The sequence below is a fragment of the Galeopterus variegatus genome, unplaced genomic scaffold (assembly GCF_000696425.1).
Source record: "Galeopterus variegatus unplaced genomic scaffold, G_variegatus-3.0.2 Scaffold82, whole genome shotgun sequence".
NCBI lineage: Eukaryota > Metazoa > Chordata > Mammalia > Dermoptera > Cynocephalidae > Galeopterus > Galeopterus variegatus.
The window spans coordinates 76,372-99,514 of record NW_007726193.1 but is presented as its reverse complement, the minus strand read 5'-3'; the positions used below and the strand labels follow the sequence as shown (position 1 = coordinate 99,514).

General features: G+C 48.7%; 1 protein-coding gene across 1 annotated transcript in view; it reads right to left on the bottom strand.

Annotated features, from left to right (window-relative positions):
• Positions 1–3,478: 3,478 nt before the first annotated feature.
• The window catches only part of RAI2 (retinoic acid induced 2), a 58,704-nt gene continuing 39,039 nt past the window's right edge, over positions 3,479–23,143 (bottom strand). The window contains exon 2 of the mRNA XM_008579810.1: positions 3,479–5,469. Coding sequence (XP_008578032.1) covers positions 3,847–5,445 — 1,599 coding nt within the window. The 5' untranslated portion in view covers positions 5,446–5,469 and the 3' untranslated portion in view covers positions 3,479–3,846. The remainder of the gene's footprint in view (positions 5,470–23,143) is intronic.

Here is a 23,143-nt window from a genome sequence, read left to right as displayed (position 1 = left end):
ATCAACCAATCTGTTAATTAAAATAAATGATCAATGTATTAAAATGGCACCCTAAGGACCTCAAATACACCCTATTTTATCTCTCTGATGTGGGAGGTCAGTTATTTGACCTGGTAAGAGTGAGCTGTTGTGGAAACCTGCCTTTTAAATTTCATTTGGAGTAAAGTCTGCCAGAATAACCTCTAATGCTTTTTTCCCTGCTGTTAAAGTTTTCAGCTTAGCAGCTTTTTGAGGGTGGCTTTTAGAGGCCTGGCATCCCACACTTCAGCTTGAAATCTCCCCTTTATTATCATGCCAAATGCTCTGGGCATTCCAGTCTGGAGTGGTCTTGAAAATAATCAAAAACAAATCTGTAATTCAGACTCTTCACTAATTCATACTGGTTTTTGCCCCCAAAGGATCCAAACTCCTGCTGGGTTCATTGGGCTTCAGACCCAATATTTAAGAATACTGCAAAATACATACTTTTGAGTTGTTGATTCTTAAAAACTGAAAGCAGAAAACTCTTCTGAGCCTCAATTTCATCACTTGTAAAATAGAATCTAAATCCTTTCCTGCTCTGTTTTATTAATTATGCTATTTCTCTCAGTAATTGGCTTCTCTCTCTCTCTCCCCGCCCCCCACCCTCTCCTTCCTTCTTTCCTTCTCTCTTTTTGTTTGGAGTTATCACCTGTACAGATGTAGTTTTTCATGCTAAAAGTATGAGAGTTTTGCCTTTGAATCTAAACAAATCTTTGACCTCACTTTAGCATTTTCTACTCACTGTCAAGGACTTCCTTGGTTAGGACATTAACTGGATCCTCTTTAAATATTTTTTTCTCCCTATAGATCAACTAGTTTTTACTCTACCAGGAAGATGACTACCCCCAAATGTGGATCTTCATGTTCCAATTTTTTATCATTTCTGGAGCCAGCTGAAGCCATCTTGACAAGTCCGAGCAAATATCAACATTCTGACTACTGACATTTCCTAAAAGACCCCGAAAGGCTGATCTTTAGGCTAGTTGGCCCGAAACATTTTTGAAAAATGATGGGAAATTAAGTCATGAGAAAAAGCCTGATGGAAATCCTGCATGTCTGGAACCTGAAATTAGGTTAATCGGAGAGTACGTGAGGGGCGGGGATAAGAGTGACCATAGCTGCCTGAATCAGACAGAAAAACGATGGGGCCTGAGAGTTGGCCGGTGGCCCACTTCGTGAGCCCCCTGAGGATCATATGCCTCAGACCGGGAACCCCGATTCCAGGCTGATGGCTCTTAAACATTTGTGTGAAAGGCTGCAAACTTGTAGCTGGGGAAGGGGCATGGAATTGAACCCCCAGGGACCCCTAGGCTCACTCTGGCTACAGCAATGGGCCTTTTCCCTTCTCCTGATTCCCTGGCATGCATGTAGCCAAGTGGATTGGGTTCCAGTTTCCATCAAAGGCCGGGAAGGGTGACAGGCAGAGGGTGTCACTGCCCCAGTAGCACAACCCTGGTCCCAGCACCACATTCCGTGTGCAGCCTTCCCAGATCTCAATGGGCAAGTCTCCCAAGGCTACAGCCAGTCCCCATAATAGCCTCCCCCCCAAAGGCCCCCAGTGACGAATGGCAAGGACCATGGATGGGTATAGCTGGGGTGGCCTGTTCCAGGAATCCAGCCCTGGGCTGGGGGTTGGTCCACACTGGCTCAACACTCAGGGTTGGCTGTGGAGCTGGCCCTTCTCACCCAACCGGAGCTGCCACCTAATGAGAAAGGAAGGGTTTGGATCCCTGTATTGGCCAGCCGCCAAAACAATAAAAAATAAAAATAAAATAAGGAGAAAGGGGCATCCCAGATACAACAAAGAGAAATGTGTGGCTTGAGGTTTATAAGGTGATCACGGGCTACAGATGCCTTCCTTTCCAATTGTATGTCGCTCGCTTTAAGCACTTGCTTCTACTGCAAATTCTGTTCCCTCAGGAGGAGCGACAGCCCTCCCCAGCGCATTGTGAAGACATGGGCCCTCCTGGCTGGTGCAGAATGGGCAGAAAAGACAGCAGGCCAATGGCAAATGCTAGTCCTCCAGCACGTGTGTATCTTATTTGAAACAAGAATACACTTGCCATGGAAACATGGCCAGAAACCCACAGTGGGAATAAAAATGAGAAAAGACTGTACCATGTTCTGAGAGGATGGAGTCTGGGGGATGCTGTAGACTGAGACTAGTTAGCCTGACACAAAACAGCTATTTGGTTACACTTTGAAAAAGAAAGTTTAACAACACAGGAAAAGAGTAGGAAAAAGAAAATCCACTCTGGGTGTAGGATACAGGACCCGCTGAAACTGTCATCCGATGCACGGAGTGCCTGGTAATAAAAGAACAGTCTCGCGACTGCTTTCCCTCCTGTTCATGTTCACAGTAACAGCTGGATACGTACTAATTGCAAGAAGCAAAAGAGAGAGCTTTAAGTTGAAAAGCAGGCGTGCGGCAATCAGTCTCTCGCCGGCATGGTTTCAGACACAAGTGTGATGTGCCACCTAGCAGCTCTATTTTAAACGTGTGCTCACAGTTCCTCATTTGTGTGGGTGGCTTTATGCCATCAGGAAAGAGCAACACGCCGTTCTCCCTTCCAGGTGCGCCGCTTCGGTCCATCAAGGAATGGCCTAACCAGGGCTTCTTAGCCTTGGCACTATTGATATTTCAAGTTGGCTCATTCTCTGTGGTGGGGGTTGTTCTGTGCATTATAGAATGTTTAGCAGCATCCCCGGTCTCTACCCATTAGATGCCAGTAGCAACCCCTTCCCCAGCTGTGACAACCCAAAGTGTCTCCAGGCATTGCCAGATGTCCCTTGGGGGACATAATCACCCCCATTCGAGAACCACTGGGCTAAGCTAACAAGAAATGACTTTCTCTTCACTCTCTGACCTCACCCCCAAAGATCTCTATCCAAGGCTGGGGAAATTTTGAGACGTCTCCCAATCTCCTGGCAACTGACTCTCCTCTGGTTCGGAGTGGACTGCAGGAATACTTTTGACTTGCAAGATTTTCAGTCATTGAGAACATGTTCTTATTGCCCTTGAAAAGAAGACCCTTTCCAGCTAAACTCTGGGGTGTGGGGATGAGGGTCAGGAGGAGGGAAGCAGGTTACTTTTTCTTTTAGAGACATTTTTCTGTTTTAGTCCAGGTACAGAATTCTACACACCCAACAACTGTGTGAATTGCAAGGGGCCTTGGGTACTTGAAACACCTCTCTGCCCCCTCTTTTTGCTACATTTTTACAAAGAAACAAAACAAAACAAAAAACCCGAAGCCTAGAGGGGGAAGTGACTTGCTCAAGGTCCTTCATATTCCTAATCCTCCTTTTATTGGGACATAGGGCAATATTTCCCAACATGCCTGAAGAGCTTAGGTCTCTAAACACAGATAACTCAATAGCTCTTTACAGGCAAGCATTTTGGCCAAATCATGCCAGCTAAGCAATGCAAATTTTATAAATGACAGAATACTGCAACCAATTAGTGCAAACAAACATTTATTGTGAAATATTCATCCTACCCTTTATTAGGTATTACATCATCAAAGCACTTTGTGGCAATGAAAATAGCTTTTTTACCCCTTTGATTCACCCAATATTCCATTAAAGCTGCAAAAAATGTGCAATCTGCTTGAAAAATAGGTTGCTCTTATTTACTCATTTGTGAAAAGTCAAAAATTAAAAAAGAAAATGATACTGGCTTACAGGGCCTCTAGAGCCAATTCACCTTTCCACTTCCCAACTACTCCCCCAAATAATTAACAAAGATAATTTGTCTTAAATGCCTTTTTATAAAACAAATGCACCTTTCCCCATATTATAATCATAAAAATTTTAAAAAGCCATTATTTACTTTCTAGGAAAAAAGGTGGCCAGCCGTTGTTTTTTGATTGGGAGCATGTGTATTTCCTGGGAGTTCACTTTCTTTAACTTTATGCTCCGGTTTTTGATGGGTTTCCTAAGGGACTCCGAGTTTCCCATGGATTCTTCTCCTTGGCTGTTGATGTCGTAGCCCTGAAGCACGGAGTCTTCTCTTTTGAAGGAGAAGTTTTTGGTGGACACCCCCGAGAGGCCTTTGATCTTGCCACAGAATATGGTAGGCACAGCGTCTTCGACTGAGACGATGACCTTAGCTGCCTGGGATTCGCTCCCAATCTCAATGTTATTTTCAGCCTTGACCTCGCCGCTGGGGTGGCTGGGGTGGCTGGGGTGGCTGAGCATCTCGGCGGTGGCACTGCTGCTGCAGTGGCTATCCATTGTGGCTGAGGCCTCGTGGGGCGTGACAGGGGTGAAGGGCATTTCCATGCCGCTGGGTAGTTTCTCCATCACGGTGTGACCTGGGCTGTCGGCTGACCCACTGCTGTCATACAGTGTCTCAGGGGTAGGCTCAGATTTCCGGTGGGCTGCCAGTGACAGGTCTAGGGCCGCATCTTCCTGGAAGACTGGGGGACTGACTTCGCCAGCCTTGAGCCAGGGCACCGACTTCATGGAGAGGTCCAGGGCTTCGTTGTCACTCCCCATCTTGATGACAGTGTGGCGGCTGAGCTGGAAGTACTCCTTGGGCTGGAGGATGTCGAAGGGCTTCAGTTCATCCTTTTCCAGAGGGGTCTGGGTGCCTTTAAAGGAGTGCAGGCCGAAGGAAGACGGAGACTTGGAGAAACTGGGACTAAACTTGGATTCAGAACTCTGAGGCACTGGGATGGGGATGGGAATGGGGACTGGCACAGGCAAGGGGACAATCACAGGGTAGGGCACCAAGAGGGTGGCCGGTGGGACCAGGGGGGACAGAGGGGAGTTAAAGGGCTGGGGAGGCACAGGGGCGTATCCAGGAGGAGGTTGGCAGGGTGGGGGGCCAAGAGTGCCCTGGGAGGGAAACAAATTCTGGAGCACAGCCTCAAGTGGCAACGTGGGCTCCTGTGGCTGGCTGGGGATCCTCAGGTCCAGGAGCTGGGGCTGAGCCTCAGAGTCCTCGGCTCCCTGGAAGAGGTTGTTGTGGATGGCATTGGAGGAGCATGGGGCCTCCTGCGGCAGGACCAGGGGGGAGTTGAGGTGCTGAAAGACGTGCTGCTCTAGCACCACAGGCAGCTGCACGGGGCCCTGCGTGGTCATGACGTAGGTGGCATTGCCGTTGGGGTTGAGCTCCGGTGGGGAGCTTCCCTCCACTTGCATGTGAATGGGCATCACCACCGGGCTCTCCCCGAGGCACAGGGGCTGCAGCACGGTGGCCGCCACCTTCAGAGCCATGCCGCTCTGGGACTCGGCAGGAGGGTTCAGAATGGACGGGGCCGGCACGGTCACCAGGGCCTTCTTTACCAGGTCGGTGGAGTTGATGTTCCAGGCCTCAGTGGTGATCAGCTGGGCCATGCCATTCTCCAGTCTGTTATTGGCCAGGGCAGGAGGGGAGTCGGTCATGTCCATGGGGAGGTTCTGGGACTGCAGGTCGTCCATCACTCAGCTCTGATGCCACTCGGCCTGCAACACAGAACACGCAGTATGAATCTTCTTTAAGAGGCTACTTATAATTGCCTTAGGAGTGCTGTCCACATCTTTAAAAAGTTTCCATATCTTAGTTAAAACCAGGAGGTGCATATGAATATTCTATGAACATGGAAGGGGACATTTTAAAAACCTTTGCAGCAATAATTATGGAATTATTTTAAAATTATGGAAAATTCCCAAAAGCATTTAAAAAACTCTTTGTAGAAATAATTCTTCCAAAAGAGGTTTGGCAAGAAGGGCAGTGCATTTATACTTGGGTCATTAGAGTTGTCTGTCTCCTTCCAACCAGTGACAGCCCCTTTCTTCCCAATGACAGGAAAATCTACTCCCGGGAGCAAGGTGAAGATGAGATGATGTATGTGAATGGTCAGTGGGTCAGGCATCACTCCCAATCGGCTCATCTGTGTGACCTGTGGCCTTTCCTAACACCTGGCTGCAAGAGGAGGGGACATCAATGAGACTAGGGCTGGGGAAATGAAACACTTGTTGGCAACAGACATCATCAAAGGTGAGATACGCTTTCTTGATGTCCCCCGCACCTCCCGCTTCCTCAGCCACCTTCTGAGAGGCCGAAGGAGTCCAGCTCGTGTGCTTCCTGGAGGAAGCAGGGCTGCAGCTGCGATGTGGCTCTCCATGGAAACACGTCCATATTTAGCCTCGTTACCATGGAGAAGGCAGGCACCATGTCTAACTCAGGGATCTGTGCAGCCCTGGAGTCTGGTTGGGCTCAATAATAATTCAATAATCCTCAGTTTTGCTGGGCAGGCCTTGGGCAACTCAGATTCTGGACCTCACCTGTCCCAGCTGTCTAGACTTTAGTCCTGTGGTCATCTTGTCCTCCTCTCCTTGCCCCCAAATTACCAACATAACCTCCCAAACAAGAAAGAGAGATGGCCCAGCACACCATGGGGTTAGGAATAAACAAATGATATCTCACTACAGGAAGGCAGCTTTAACAAATACGCAACTCCGTGATAGTTCCAGGCGATCAAAATGTGTCAAATGCACAGAACAAGGAGTTTCTCTGAGGCAGGAGGAAGGGACGAGAAGGGGAAGGATGCTGTCTGTGCAAACAATTTGTGCAGAACGACTGGAGGGCCATGCCCTTGGCATGGCTCCAGAGTCTGTCTCCCTACGAGTAGTGTGCCCTCTGGAAACCACCAGGTGACCCAGTAGGCTGGCCAATAAGCCTCTTGGGGCAGAGTTGGGAGGCAGTCTGTCCCCAGGGAGGCTGAGGGGCTTGGCCCTGCTGAAGGGCCTGGTTTTTCATGAGATGAGTCTCCCTGATTCAGCCTAGCAAATGCCACGTCTCTAATACACCATCCATTCCAGCAGGCAGGCGTGTATTCATTCATTCATTCATTCATTCATTCATTCATCCAAACAATTAATTTGCTGAAAGCCCACTGAGTGCCGGCACTTTGCTGAAGGCTGGAGAGGCGGTCGTGAGCAAGACAGACGAGGTTCCTGCTTCCGTGGAGATTCCAGTCTAGTGGAGGCACGTGTCTCTGGTCAGACAGAGATTAGCTGGCATGAGGAAGCATCAAAGTGATGCTAGGGGTGGCATCCCTGGTGAGGACAAGGACAGCAATGGTCATAGGAGGCAGAATCCATTAGAGATGGATTCTGATGCCATTCCTGGGCTTCCTGTGGGGTTGGACTATCCAGCTGTGAGGCTGCTTTCTCCTAGCGGCTGCATCTGTCCGCCCTTCCAGAAATGGTGGCCTCCCTCCCCCTCTGTCTGTTTCCCTCAACCCCCTCCCAAGGGAGAGAAGGCAAACTTCCAGACCTCCTCCACCTGCTCCTCACACACACCTTCAGCTCAGGTGCCAGCTCTCATCGCTTCTGTGACACCTCACTGCCCTCCCCGCCTGGCCCTGCTCTAGGCCTGCTAACTCCCCCAGGGCCCTCGTGCTGGGAGTGTGAGGAGGGGACCTTGCCAGGGTGGGGCGCCTCCCACAGATGGCAGGAGCTAAAACTCACCGAGAACTTCCCAAGCATTACCTCATTCCATCCTCAGAACAACTGTGCCACAGGGCTCCTATAATTATGCCCATTTTGTTGATGGGAAAACTGATTTCCACAGTGAGGTTAAATAATGAGCTTAAGGGTACAGTCGAGGCTGGGATTAGTTCAGGGTCAATCTCAGGCTCCCTGTCCTCTGTGGGAGCTGTGAGGGCCACACCCTTCCATGCATTTGGTTTCCTGGCAAGAGCGGTCCCACAGCCTGCCCTTTGCCACCACATGCACGTGCCTGCAGAGGCGCGCAAGGAAGAGCGCCCAAGCATAAGATTTGCTCAAAGTGGAGGCTGGGTCCTTTCCAGTAAATTCATTGAAATGCTATTCTTTCTTTTTACTCCTCTGTCCCCCTTGTCAGCAGAATTGCTGTCCTCGGAGAGTGCAGCCCGAAGCAGCTGTGGTTCTGTTACAGGAGGGCTGGGGGCCTCCATCCCCAGCCTATTCCCAGTTCCCCACCCGCCCCCAGCCCACTTCCTGAGCCAGACGTCACACAGGTGGGAGGGCACCCCAACACCCATGAGTTACAGGGGGGCCCTCAGGTCCCCTAATGGGGCCTCCCAGGCTCTGGGAGCAGGGACAGGGCCTGACGGGATGCAGGCGGAGGGGAGCAGTGCGCAGTATCTCAAGGATGAAGGGGAAAGGAAGCTCCCACTCAAAACGTCACTTCCACCTCCTGTGACATGACAGCTCTGGGCCTGCCTGGCTGCTCAGCTGAAGTAGGCTCATGAGCACCCCTTCCCTAGAGAGCCATCAGCCCGCTGTGACAGGCTTGCAATCTTCTACCCGCTCCTACCAGGGATGGTGCCAGGCCCAGGGATACCCAGGCAAAGGAAACATGAACTGTGCTGTCATCGAGCACCCTTCCACCTCCCAGAGAGGCCCTTTCCCTCTTTCCCTCTCTCTGTAACCCCCCCCCCCCATGTTCAACCTGCCAGCAGCCCGCACCTCCAACTCTGGGCAGCAGCTGGGGGGTCTGGGCGCACCTAGCATGGGCATGGTGGGTGTTGCGGCTGCAGGGGCTGGTACTGGAAGCCCCGAGATGCCTTGAGAATAAAAACCAGCTCATGGAGTGAGGGTTCAAAGGGTGCATCTCTGACCCCCCAGGAGAAGCCAGGGAACAGCTGGAGATGTAGAGACCCGTTCTCCCGGCTCAGCTAAGCTGCTGATTGGCGTGGGCAGAGGGTGGGCTGGGGACCTCTTCAAATCAAGGAGTATACAGGAGCCACCAACTAATGCTCAAGTAGATGGGGCATGAATTGCTTCAGAGGTGACAGGGAACATTTTGTTTGGGTTTTACAAAACATCCTTTTCAAATGGATTTAAATGAGATTGCCCATCCATTCTACCCATGACCATTATCACTGGGGGTGGAGACGGGGTCAGGAAACCATGGCAGTGTGGCCAGGTGGGAAGTGGGCTATCTGGATCTGTGGGTCCTTGAAGACCTTCTCTCTTGGCCCTCAGCCAGTTGCCAGGGCCTCTCCCTAGTGTAGCCCATGTGACCCTCAGATGGAGACTTTGGGGGAAAGCCTCAGGGTGCAGGGCAGCTGGGGAGGTGGGGAGGGACAGTCTGGGCTTGGAGACTTATGAGGTCACAGAATTGTTATCTGAACTCCTCAGCTAATTATTACAAAGATCTAATTACACCAGAGGCCGTTCTCCCTAGATCTGTCCCTCAGCCTGGAGCCTGCTCTGGCCTCTGCCTTCGCCCAGCCAACTCCTGAACATCTGTCAGACTTTAGGGGCTCAGCCCCTAAGTCGTGTCCTCTGAAGTCTTCCCCCACCCTCACTGAGCCCCCAGAGGACCCCAACTTAACCCTGTCTAGTCCTGCCCTCGCCCCTCACCCATACTGGGATTGCCTAGTTATTTGTTTCTCTAGGAGCGGGGGACTGTCCCCGTCCTTACACCTGGCACCGTACCTGGTGAATAGCAGGTGTTTTGGAAGCATTTTCTGGATGAACTGGTGCATGAATGAATGCCCAAGCCTTACCTCAGCCTGCTGTTCTCAACCTCGTCCTCTTGTCATGTCAAGGCAGGCGGGGGCATTAAAGCTTACATCTCCTCTAACCTCTTCCTGACCTTTCTTTTTACAGATGAGGAAACTGTGACCCAGAAAGGCTGACTAAAACTCACCCAAAGCCAGTTATTACACAGGTCACCAGACTCTTGTTGTGGGAAGAGCAGAGGGGCGGGTCCCACAGGCGCCATGGGAAGAAAACATGGCGGCCACTTGCCTTCACCAGTCAGTGGGAGACTGACGAGACAGTAGAGGTGAAAGCCCTTTGCAGACAGTGAAGAGCCTGGCAGAGGTGGGGTGTGGATGAACCTATCCTGTGTTTCTCTGCCACACCCAGGAAAACAAAATCAAAGCGACTGTTTTCCTTATAAGGAGCCACATTGGTGAAGAAGCCGACCTTGGGCCTAACTCCCTGGCAGTCAGGCAGTGACCTGCCCCATGTCTGTGTCCCACACTCCAGCCTGCCTCTCGGACCTCCTCTTCTAGAGCTTTGCACAATGCACCCATTTCAGCCTATGGGCTTCCGTACACATTGATGTTTTTACAATGAGGACTCATTTATGGCTTAATTTAAAAAGCAGAAACACTTGACCACTTAGAGAATTTAAACTATTCAAAAGCCCATCTATTTCCTAGTTGTGGGCATTTAGCACTAAGACACACACACACACACTCACACACACCCACCCCCTAATAACCTCACCCCTAATGCCCTCAGCCTAAGTGATCCTAGTGGGCAAGGAAGCTCAGCATGTGGCTGTGAACTCCGCACTGACACAGAACAGCGTCCTTGCAACCACCTCAGGTTGAGCCTAGTTTCTGAGCCAGGAATTTGGACGAAAGCCCTGGGCCATGCTGGGAGGCCCTCTCAAAGGCCCGATCACCTTCTAGAGAGAGGTTTGATTTTATTTTGTGAATTGGAAGCATTTTCACCACAGAAATAGCTATCAAGATGGCCACAAGACCCCTGGTCTGCAGCAAAAAGCACCCCTGAGCAAGTGCTTTAGGAGCAGGTACCCCCATGTGGTGGGGAGGTGGGGAGGGATTTACCTCATAGCAACTCAAGCCAGGGGCCATTGCTGCTTGAGGCCGCTGTGAGGCCCCTGGGATTACTGGAGTGAGGTCACTGGGAAGGTCTTTTCTCCCCATAGGGTGTAATAATTGTCAATCACTTGCCTCAATGATTAAATTTTCTGAGCTTTAAACATCAGCACAGGGCCTTTTTACCAAAGCTGTGAACATAATTACCACATGAATGTGTTCCCAAATTGGCTAAAATACGAAGAATACATGAAATAGTCACTCGTCTTGACGGTTGATTGCCTTTTACATCAGAGATCTACGCATCCCTCCAAAAGAAGTGCGACTACCCAGATGAGCTTTGGAAATGAGTTCCCCAGCACTACTTAATTTATTAAAGCAGTGATGGCTGTGCAGATTACAACTGGGACTAACCCTCATGGGGATGGGCAGTGGCTATGGGAAAATGTCATGACTCAGCAGGAGGGATGGAGCTCTCAGGGCCCAGTGAGACTTCCAGGGTCCCCTGCTTGAACAAGTCTTAGGGTCAGTGGCTCAGTTCACTCCTCCTGTTTTGCAGAGCAGGAAGCTGAGGCTCAGAGGTCAAGTGACCTGCTTGAGATCGCACAGCATAGTGTACACAGTGTGCTCCCAGACCTCTGTTTCTTTCTCAAAAGCACACTACCTGACCCATTGCCTTTGTTTCAGATTTCAAAGGATGTTGAAGAGCACTTGAGTCTAACACACTGACTATAGAGTCAGCAGTCAGCCAACTGGGATTAGAACAGCTCTATTGTGGCCAGCATCTAACACCAAAGTGAGATTAAACCGTCAAAATGTCAAAAAGAGTTTGATGGGCGAGTAGCTTGATAAAAAAGAGGAAATACCCCCTTGAATTGGTGATAACTAGTAGACAAGTCATTAAAATAAAAGCAAGAGATTCAAAACACACACAAGCTTTTCGCGACTATAGGAAAATCACCTCTTACTCCTAGGACTCAGTTTCCTCTTCTGTAACATGGGGTATTGCCCTACTCTCAACTGAGGCCTGCTGGGAAGGAGTCAAACCTAGCCTTTTGGGAGTTGCCGAAAAAGGGACTACTGTGGGCCCTGAAGGATGGCAGGTGAGGGTGACCAAACAGAACTGGAGGGAGGAAGCCAGCCGCTCACAGGCCTGCAAGCCTTTGCTGGGTTCTACCAGAGCACAAGCGGGAGCTGGGAGAATGGTTGGGGAGGACACCAGGGAGCTGCTCTGCCTCCTTTCTCACCCTGAGAATGTCAGATGTCTTTGCATTTATCATCTCATTTTGCACTCCCAACTACCTTTAGCCTGCCCACAAAGGACCTACGGCGGCCCTTGGGACCATGCAGGCGTGAGTGTGGGGTTGGAGTAGGGAACTAGATTCATGCCCATTCATTTATTCATTCTTTCCAAAACAATCTGGGCATCTACTGTGTGCCAGGCCCGCATTTCCTGTTCCTCCACCCTGGCACCTCTTTCTCCATAGGCATGTTGCCTTCTTTTCCAGCTCATTTCCCAAGGTATTAAGCAAATCCATATTCTCCCAGGGTTATCCACTTTTAACAGAGCTCCTTCAAGGTCCACATTTCTTTCTTTCTTTTTCTTTTTTTGCAATATACTTATTTTTATTTTTTATTATACATACATGTGGGGTACAATGTTGATTTTCAGTAATTGTGTAGAATGTGTGGTGGTCAGATCAGTGTAGTTAGCTTAAGTCATCATCACAATACACAAGCATTCTTTGTGTCCATTGACCAATTCCTCATTGGCCCCCCCTCCCCTTTTCCACCTCTAGTTTTCTAAAAGTTCAACGTATTGCTGTGATTGCTGTTTCTTTCTTTCTCTCTCTCTCTGTCTCTCTTTTTTTTTTTTTGTCCTTTTTGAGACCGGCCGCACCGCGCTCAGCCAGTGAGTGCTGTGAGCTCACAGGTCATCCCTATATAGGATCCGAACCTGTGGCGGGAGCACCGCACTCTCCCGAGTGCACCACGGGCTCGGCCCCTCTCTGTCTCTCTTTATTGTTCATTTGTTTATTTATGGATTCAGTTCCTGGTTATGAGTGAGAACATGTGGAATTTCTCTTTCTGTCCCTGGGTTGTTTCACTTAGAATAATTTTCTCCAGGCTCATCCACGTTGCTGTAAATGGTAGAATTTCACTCTTTTTTATGGCTGAGTAGTATTCCATGGTGTAAATATACTACAATTTCCTTATCCAGTCATCCATCGATGGACATTTAGGTTGGTTCCATTGCCTGACTATTGTAAATAGAGCTGCAATAAACATGGGAGTGCAGGTATCCCTTTGACATGATGTTTTCCAATCCTCTGGATATATCTCCAGTAGTGGGATTGCTGGATCACATGGAAGTTCTATCTGTAGTTGTTTAAAGAACCACCATACTGTTCTCCATAATGGCTGCGCTAATTTACAGTCCTACCTCTCTCCACATCCTCGCTAGCATTTGTTTTTCTCTGTCTTTTTTATAATAGCCAGTCTGATGGGGGTGAGGTGATATCTCAAAGTGGTTTTGATTTGCGTTTACCTGCAAATCCCTATTCTCCCAGGGTTATCCACTTTTAACAGAGCTCCTTCAAGATCCACATTTCTTGAAAAGGTAGAGGACTAAGTCTCTAAGGGAAGAATGCCAGTCCCTAGACAGCTACAGGGGGCGCTGTTAGTGCAAGGACCTCTGAGGTGGAGCACAAATGTGTGTTTTCCAGAGAGGGCTGCCCCTGACACTAACAGGAAAGAAGTGCCTTCCTCAAGTCTTGGCGAAGCTCAGTGGAATGTGACAGGTGAACCTCAGCATCGCAGGGAAAGTCATGAAGAACTGCTGTGGGTGGAGGAGACACCTGGACAGTGGACTGTGACAGTCAGCAAGTGCTGTCCCTGCATTTAGCCGAGGCCCCACAGCCTTCCGCTGAACACCCAGAGCCTCACACGCCCTCAGGTACCGGTGCTGGAGCGGCCGCCTCGTGCAGGAGCACAGGGCACACTGAAGGTCTCGGGCCAGAGTCTAGCATCTCTTTAAGAGCTATGGTTTTTGGAAAATTTTCTGGCAACCAGGAAACCTCTTAAGTTTGGAACAAAGAGGGGGAGAAAAACCTGCCTCCGAAAGAGAAAATACTTCTAATTAAATTGAGATACAAAGGTTAAATTTTTGTTCTGGGAAAAGGACTGTTTATAATACCGTGTCATTAGCAGGACATTTTCCAGAGACCCGTGTGCCAGAAATAGACCCTCTGAGGGTCACTGGAAGAAAGGGGTGCAGATTTCTGAAGTACAAAGGACTGGAGTTCAGATTTTCCCCTTTTCCTAATGCATGTGGGTCCCTCCCCAGCCATTGGCATGGAGACAATGCCACCCTCGCCCTGGGCCCTGGGTCCCCCATGAGAGTAGTTAGGAGTACAAGCTTTGAACTCAGACAGGTCTAAGTTGAAGCTTCAGTTCTGCTTAACTTTGCTGGCTGTGTAACCTTGGCCAAATCAGTTCTACGTCAGTTTCTTTCTGCGTAAAATGGGGATTAAAAAATCCTATCACATGGGGTGGTCATAATAATGCAAGAAGATAATCCAAGTACTTGGCACAGTGCCTGGCACATGGAAAGTGCTGGGTAAATCATGGCTATCATTACTGTCATCGTTATCATCACTGGTACCATCACCATCATCGCCATCACTGTTGTCACCATTGTCATTGTCATGATCATTGTCTTCATCTTCATCATTCTCATTGTCATTGCCATCATTCTCATTATCGTGATCCTCATCACTGTGGTCATCTTGCCACTAGCATCACTGTCATCATAATCAGATCCACTGGCCATCTTTCCTCTGAGCGTCTTGAGCAGTATCACAAATGCCCTTTGCATCTGAATGGGGTTGTGCATTTATAACCCCGTTTGTTTCAAGGTTCATTTTTAAATGAGCTGCTAGGATCTGGGAAGGCACCTACTATAGAATTAGTGTGTGCCTGATGGTAAGGTTTCCAGGCCAGCCCACAAAACTCCACTTAACCACCAACATAGCTGACATATTGAACATTTCAGTACAAATAGAAAACAATGCTGTTGCAGTATCGGAAATTAAAGATGGTGGGAAAACAATTACATAAATACAGTTACTGTTGATTGGCCGTGCATAATTTCACTTTGTGTCCTTCAATTTTCCTTCTCCTTTGTACAAGGGCATAAGTAGCTCTCCTCCCCTATTTATCAGTGGCGATTAGGAGCATTTTCTCTCCCACAAAACCAAGGGAGCAGCAGAGGAGGAGAGGAAGAGGGTAAGGATAACAGGGAGAGAGAAAGCAAAGAGATTTTCTGAGATAACCAAGCAAGAGTTGTAGGAGAGAAGATTAAAAAGTAGTATAGATCCAAATGAGGAAGAGCTCGCTCCCCTGGAAGAGTGATAAAACAGAGAAACTGAGTAAAGCCGTCAGGGAAACACCGAGTGAGAGTTCTTCAACTGGCCACAAGGTGGTGCTGTTAAGCTGCACAGCTTGGTAGAAGCGGTGCGGCGGAGGAGACGTGGGACGGGAGCTTCTCAGCACAGTGAGGCTACGGTAAAAAACATGATACTGTTCACAAGTACAAGTGCTAGCGGTCCATTCTGGCAGAACTTCTCCCATGCTTTTATAATTACCAAGCACATTCACTTGTGACTTGGTTGTACTGTCAGTCCTAGAAAAAAAATGTAAATGTATCTTCTTTTGGTGTCTGATCTTTATTTTTGCCTACCCTGATCCCCACCCCTCCTTGGGCAATCAGAATTGGGTTTCCCCCATCCAAATTGGGTTTTCCAGAAAGAAGCTGATAAACTCATTCTCAATGAGGTGTATGACTGATACGTCTCAAGTATTACGTTTTCTTTATTGGTATAATAATCATAATCCAGTCAGTGATAAAGCTATGGACAAAGAAATGAAACTCTAATCAAGGAGTTCTGACACCAATCAGGGGCAACAACCTTCCTAACTTGAAATCTCTCCATAGAGACAAGAGCCTACAACTACGGCCAAGTTTGCTGGCTGCATTAAAAGGCACCCGAGTTTAAAAAAAGGGGAGGGGGACATGGCCTCAACCCTTAAGCACTCAGAGCTAAGAAAGGACGGGAATGTGAGTCAATTATTCATTCCTTTATAGATTCAACCAGCAAACACTTGTTGCTCACCCAACAGGAACCCTGTGAGGATGTGCCTCCCGGGTGCAGAGATTTTAGCAGTATCCAGAATTGTCTTTGCCTTGTGGTAGGGGGCCCTGTTACTGAACGGGCGACCTCCTGAAACTCCAGTTTCTGTCTTACCATGTTTCCACACAGAAGTTATGGGCTCTCACAGGACTGTACCCCCATGCACGACATGCTATTGCAATGCAACAGGCACAGTGGAAACTTAATGACCGTCCCCAGTGGTGATGAACATGGTGAGAGAGGTGAAGAGGGGAGGCAGTTGGCTTTTGGTGAACGCAGCTGGCTAGTTATCTTAACTTGGGTTCCTCCACAAACAGGCCCTAAGGCAAGGATTTGACTGAAAGTAGTTTATTTGGGAGAAGATTCCAGAAAACACCAGTAGAGGAGTGAAACAGTGAGACGGGGAAAGGAAGGAAACCAATTTATCAAGCAAGTTACCACTGCGGGGAACTGGAGCTCAATTCCACTGGGGAAAGCTGCAGGACAGTGTACAGCACATGCCTCAGAATTATCTCAACTGAGAGGCTAGGAAGTCAAGTGTTTCTTCACCAAGCCCCATCCATCACTGGTCAAGGGCTGCTCCTGGAGGAGGTGTTCATCCCTCGTCACGTCTAGGTAGCCCAATATGCAGGCCTAGAGGCTCGTGAGACAAAAAACAAACAACAAACCCTCAGACACAGTCATGGGTATTTGCAGGGAGCAGCCTTTGGTGCATGCAGGCGAGTCTGAGGGGACATGGCAGGGCACCAGCAGTGTCTGTTACACCAGCCAGGCCCTGGAAAGTTCCAGTGCTTATTATGTGAATACATAAACGTCACTAATTGAGGCCACTGTGACCAGGTGTTTCCCCAGTGGATGGGACCTTCTATCACCCCTATGAAGAAGACTCTGTTATACTAACACTGTCCATGCCACAGAAGAATCAGCTTACGAGGAGTGTGACTCAAGATCTCATAAAATCAAGGCACACGAGGAGGCCAGAGATGACTATCTTTCCAAAAGCAAAATGTTTAAGAGATGGTCAGCTTTGCTAATGTGTTCCTTTGCTAAAATATAACTGGGGCCTTCCAGAAAGTTCTTTTAATCATATTTGTGCTGGCTGGAATGCAAGATGTTCCTGGGATGAGTCACAGAGGGAGTTTCTTTTCTGGTGATCTTGTGTTCCAACTCAGGGACCAAAAATCAATAAATAAACAAACACTACTCCACTTCATCAGCTGCACACTGCCTAAACATAATAATAATAATAACCTCGACCCACAAAGTATGCAGATGTTGCAGGAAGAAGAGGGTGGGTCGTGCTCATCTTTTAAACAGGGAGACTGCTTTCTGTTTTGTCAAAGGCACCCCTCTGCCTGCAGGCACGCTTTCTCAAGAGCAGAACAGAACTCTGTAGAATCTTCAGGCTGGTGAGTCTTTTGAAGTCCCTCAAAATTCACTATATTTGTTTTAAAGCAAGTATCGTGGTTGGAGCTAACATAGCATAAACAGTGCAAAGTTGGAGTGGGGGAAGGAGAAAGACCAACCACATAACATCTAGCTAGTTGGGAAGATTATAGGTGTTATTTCCTATTTTCTTTAGAGGAAGAGTTCTTCTGGAATGCATGTGTACACACACACACACACACACACACACACACACTGGCCAATTTGAAATGAAGCCACCTGTTGTCCCTCTAATAGTCAAAGAGGATCCTCAAACCAGGATTCATGTCAATTCCCTTCTTCCTCACCTGCTCCAGCTCTGGTATTTTCCCTCTGAATTCCCCTAATCAAAACTTTAGTACTGCAGGTGACATGTGAACTGGGCCTTGCCACATGGGTAGGATTTCAGCAAAGGAGAGGGCGGAATGGAGGAGAGTTTTCCAGATGTGCAGGACAAGAGGAAAGGCACAAGAAGGCAGGTGTGTCAGGTGTGTCTGGGACAGGCCAGCAGGTTGGGTGGCTGGAGCCCAGGGCTGGTGAGGGCTTGGGGGAGAGACCAGGGTGCTTCAAACATTGGAGGGGTGTCCAGCTCTTCCAAAGGGTGTTCAGAGTCGCCCTTTGGCAATTAACTTCTGCCCTAAATAACTGCCAACTCAACCAACACAACAGTGATGTCTTCACAAGTCCCGATGAGCAGAAGGCCGGCAGTCCAATAGCCAGACCAGTAGGAAAGGAGGAAAAGAGGAAGGAGTCGAATTTGCAGGGCTCTACCAGCTCCCTCTTCTCTTTCCCTCTCTTCACCCGCCCCCCCCCCACAGACCATGATGATAATAAACCATTTACTAAGCATTTGCTTACGCACCAGGCACCCCACTAGGTACGTTCCATTCATCTCTCATCTCAGTTTCTCAGCAACCCCAGCAGATTGGTACCACCTTGGTGTGACTTGGTTTGTAACTTCCCACCCCCAAGAACTGAGCTGTGAATCCCCAGGGAATAGCTGTTTGGACCGGAGGGAGGGACAGAGCTTTCCAGAACATGAACAACATTCACAGCAGGGTCTGGGGGAGGTGGAGAAAGAGGGAGCAAAGGTTCCTGGTAGCATGCATGGGGGCATGTGGGGGTAAGGAAAGGCAGGAAGGGAGGGAGAAGTGGGGTGCGTCCTCTGTCTCCACCCAGACCTGGAATTCCCTGGCCTGCCTCCATGCCCCAGGCAGGCCTGCCTAGCTTTGCTTTCTGGCCCAGCCCTGCCTGAGCTCCCCTCTCCACCATTACCATCGCATCTAGTGAGTATCGGCCCCTGAAAGTCATGGTCTGGGACAGATGCTCCCTTTTCTTTTTGGACCTCAACTCTTGCTTCTCATGCCTCTGTACCCACTTGCAGATAGGGGTTCATTCCCGACCTTCCCAGGAATATTTCATCTGTGGCTGACTGGCCGACTGTCCGCTGAACCCCTTTCCTCTTCTTCCTGGACTGCATTTCCCAGACTCCCTTGCAGCTGGGTGTGGCCACGTGCCTGGGTTCTAGCCAATGCAGTGTGACCGAAAGTGCTGGGCACCACTTCCAGGCCCGGCTCCTACAAACCTTCCTGCCACACACGATGCTCCAATCCCTTTCTCCTTCCCTTGGCTTGATGCACCTTTTGGAGGCCACCTGTTGAAGATGGTGGAGCCACAAGATGGAAGGGCCTGCATGCTTGAATCATGGCTTGGACAAGGGTCACCTGCCATCAGAACATCCATTTGGGGCTATATGTGAGTGAAAAATCAACTTCTATTGTGTTTGAGCCATGACACACTTTCAACTTGTTAGTAACAGCAGCTAGCATTTCTCTAGCTGACACAGTGCTTCCTGGGACACCCCCACTGCTCCCGCACACTGTGCCAGGGGCAGGTAGCCTTGTCCCTGCCCACTGGGAGCTCCTTCTCTGTTATTTCCTCCATGCTCAGAGCAGCCTGAAACCCCCTGGCTGAAAAGCAGCACTGCAGAAGCAGCCCGAGTACCCAGAGCCCAATTCCGAACTCCCACATGCTGACTTTCCTGCAGTAAAAGCACCGAGCACCCTTGGCTACTCTTCCTGACTTGAATCAATTTATTAGCATGGGTTCAGGGACATGCTTTGCTCAGTAACTGCATAAATATCTACTGAAAGGGTCCGTTTCCTCGGCATTCACAAAGCTGGTGGGGGCAGGGGAGCAGGCAAGACAGGGCTTTCAGCAGCCTTACTCCCTGGGACCCCGCAGCTCCTCAGGTGGCCCTGGCCTGTGTGAGGGGGTGGGGGCATGGGAGGGAGCAGTGGACGGTCTCTGGCACAACACAGATAAACATACCTGGGAAGCTTCTGGCCGGAGCAAACTGCTAGGGACACAACACCCCCTTCTCTCCTTTGCTGGTTTGTTGGTTTACAGAGCAGGAAGGCCTCGGATTGCTGCCCTTTCCCCATGCCAAAGGTCCCTCTGGGTTGTCCTTTGGGGGAGTTCATCTATGGTTCAAGGGTCTAGGGCCAGCTTTCCCTTGGTATCCTACATAATTGATTTTCTAGGCAAAAGATTGCCCATTCAAACATATCCCACCTCTCTGCTGACCACCGACATCCTACCATAGCAAGCCCTTGACTTGTGTTCAACACAATTACCCTCTTTCTGTTTCCTGTCTAACAATACCGATTCTTCTAAAGACACTGGGTCCTTGCCATAGGGGCACGACCAAACTGATCAGAACCCTTTTTACACGGTGGGGGCTTTTGTGTGAAAAGGGCTCATCCAAATATCTTCTGCCACCTTCACAACCACCTCTGGAGGTAGGCAGGGATCATCCCCATTTTATAGATGAGGACGCTCAGTCTCACCCCAAGCCCCGCAATAAATATCACAGCTGACTTGAACCCAACCCCTCTACCACCCCAAACCGAGGCTGATAAAATTCTCCCTGGATCCAGAGATACTTGACTCAGGACCACAATGTCTGTAATTTACCTTAAAAGACCCCAGCACCTACAGTGGGACTTGTCCTGTCTGACAGGTGAGGCACTAACCCAGTCGGCCACTGTTCTAATCAACAGCACCCACTCCAGGGCGGGGCAGCTCAAGTTCTGATCAGGAAGCCCCATCCTGAGGCTGCTACTTGAAGTTCCAGTTCTCTCTTTATCTCCACTAGTACTGGAGGCTTGGCTAAAGAGCACCTGGAATGTTTGAGATTTTTTTTAAAATTTAATTTTATTTTGTCAATATACAATGTGGGTGATATTTGTGGCCAGTTACCAAAACTGTTTTTTTAAGTGGTGAAATTGGTGGCTTGCTAATTAGTGTGATGACTCTAAGAAAAGAATAAACAGTGATATTCAAGACGTATAGATTGGCTGAAATATTTTTGAGGCAGCCCCCACCCCGTGTGGACAGGGCTGGAGAATCTAGAAAAGCAGGTGGCTGGCACCTGCAGGGATGGTTCCAATGCTTGTCACCTAACCGGTCCCCTGCCTGGCAACTGGTTTTGGAGGATTTCTGGTTGCCTATGCCAACTAGAAAGTAACAAAATTCTGCCTTGGAAATTTTGTCATATCTGCCTTGAGTGGCCACAGCCGCCGAAAGGACAGCCGCTGGAACTCCCTAAGCAGGCTTATGAACTGGTCTGTGCACGCTGGCTGTGTCTGCGTTAGATTATTGGTGTCTGTGTGTGGCACAGTTTGCCCTGAGCATTGTCCTGTGGCTGTCACAGCGGGATTCTCTACTCTGACTCTCTTGCCTGCCTCCTTCCCCTTCCCTAGCTCCCCTCTCTGGGGCTTTGACCTTGAGCTTGCCCTGCAGCAGCCCACAGACAGCCCTCGGGGCTGGAAAGACTCTGCTTTAGGGACAGGGATGATGAGTGGAAACCTCCTGCCCACGAAAATTTAACACCCGGTTTTCCTCCCACAGGACCTTTTCAGTGTATAAGCTGGCATTAATTGACGTGCTTGAAAATTCTTAAAAATGTCCTTTGAAATTAAAAAAACCCAAAAACTAAATTACCATACCACATTCATTAGAATGACTAAAATTAAAAAAGACTATAATACCAAAAGTTGGTGAGGATATGCACCAACTGAAACGCTTGTAAACTGCTGGCAAAATGGTACCACCTCTTCGGAGAAATGTCTGGAAGTTTCTAATAATGAAGTTACAATAAATGCCTATTCTATGTTCAGCAATCCCACTCCTGGTTATATTCCCAAGAGAAATGAAACCATGTATTCACACAAAGTCTTGCACACAGATGTTCATAGCAGTTCCATTCCTAAGAGCTGCAAACCAGGAACAACCCAAAATGTTTGTCAACAGGTGAACGGACGGCTAGGCAATGGAATACTACTCAGCAATAGAAAGCAACAAGCTTGGGCTACAGGCAATGATATGGATGCATCGCAAAAACACTGCGTCGAGTGAAAGAAGCCAAATACAAAAGTGTACATACTGCAAGGTTTCATCGACACAAAATGGAAAAACAGGCAAAAAATATTTATAATGCTAGAAATCAGAAAGTGTTTGCTCTGGGGAGGGAGAAGAGGGAATGGATTGGAAAGGGGCCTGAAGGGCCTTTCTGGGGTGATGGGAGTGTTTTATAGCCCCTTCTAGGCAGTGGTTTTAGACAGGTGCTTACAACTGCCAAACTGATCCATCTGACCACTTTCAAGTCATTTTATTTTATGTCAATTGTCCCTTGATTTAAGAAAAGATATTTAACACGCTATTGAATAACTGCAGCAAGGAAAAAAAGCCCTCAGTGGTTGTGTGCGTGTGCATTGTGAGTTTCCACCCCTCCTGAGAGCCACGTGGAGAGGGGAGATGAGCAGAGGCAGCTGGTGGCAAGGGGGCGGAGACACCTTCCCGGACACCTGCCAGGGGGCCCTTTACCTCAGGTACAAAGGAGGCAGCAGCGTGAGCCGCCAAACACAAATGCTCAATGAAATAAAGTAACAGAGGCCCCAAGGAAAGCTGGCCCGAGAGTGTGGGCTAGATATCAGGCTTTGAGCCAAAACCACTTTCCAAGAAATGCCAATATTTTTTGTGTTCGGGAAAGGAGAGGGAGTATTAAGGCGAGCAAGAGCCAAAACGTGTTGGTCTCTGGACAACAATTGCTACTCGACTGAGGGGCCCTGTGGGAGAGACTTCAAAGTGCTGCTACTGAGACTCCTCCCGGACAGGACGGGGCACCCATAACCATAAAAGCCTGACTGGAGTGGAAAGTCAGAACTTCCTTAAAGGCAAAGATCTCCTATTTTGCATGGTGGAGAGGAATCTTCTATTTCCCTAGTAAGAGGCTGGCCACAGTCACACCCATTCACCGCATTCAGCCCTCAAATAGCCGATAGAAGTTTTATGACCTGTTGGCACAGGCACGAGCTTGCCAGTCAGGCCTGTGCACAAATCTTGGTTCTGCCCCTTTGAGAACTGTGTGGCCCTGGGAAAGTGACTTGGCCTCTCTGAGCTGCAGTTTCCTTGCCTCTTGCCTGTGAAATGTGGAAAACAACACCTACTGCTGGCAAAGTAGAAACTGTCTGATGCCTAGTGAATGCTCGACATAGAATCATGAATGGGCACCAAGGGCCTTTCCAGATTGTCTATGCCAACCTCTCAGCTGGAGGAAGAATCTCCTCCAGCCAAATTAGCATTCTTTTTTAAAAAAAATTTTTGGACCTCATGTGCACAATCATAATCATAAGAATTTGCATCATCATAATCCTTGGCTCATGTCACGATTCCATGCATGGCCTACTTTTTTGTTTTATTTAAAAAACTTTTATTTTTAATATTATAAAATTTAAAATAATACAATAGACCTTTGTAAAGCCATCCCCCACCCAACAGCATGTGGGTCTGTCTCTGGGCCATTGGTTCCTTCGTCTACCCCTGCGCCAGTGCCACAGTGTCGTCTTGTACTTTCTTTTTTTTTTTTTTTTTTTTTTTTTTTTTTTTTTT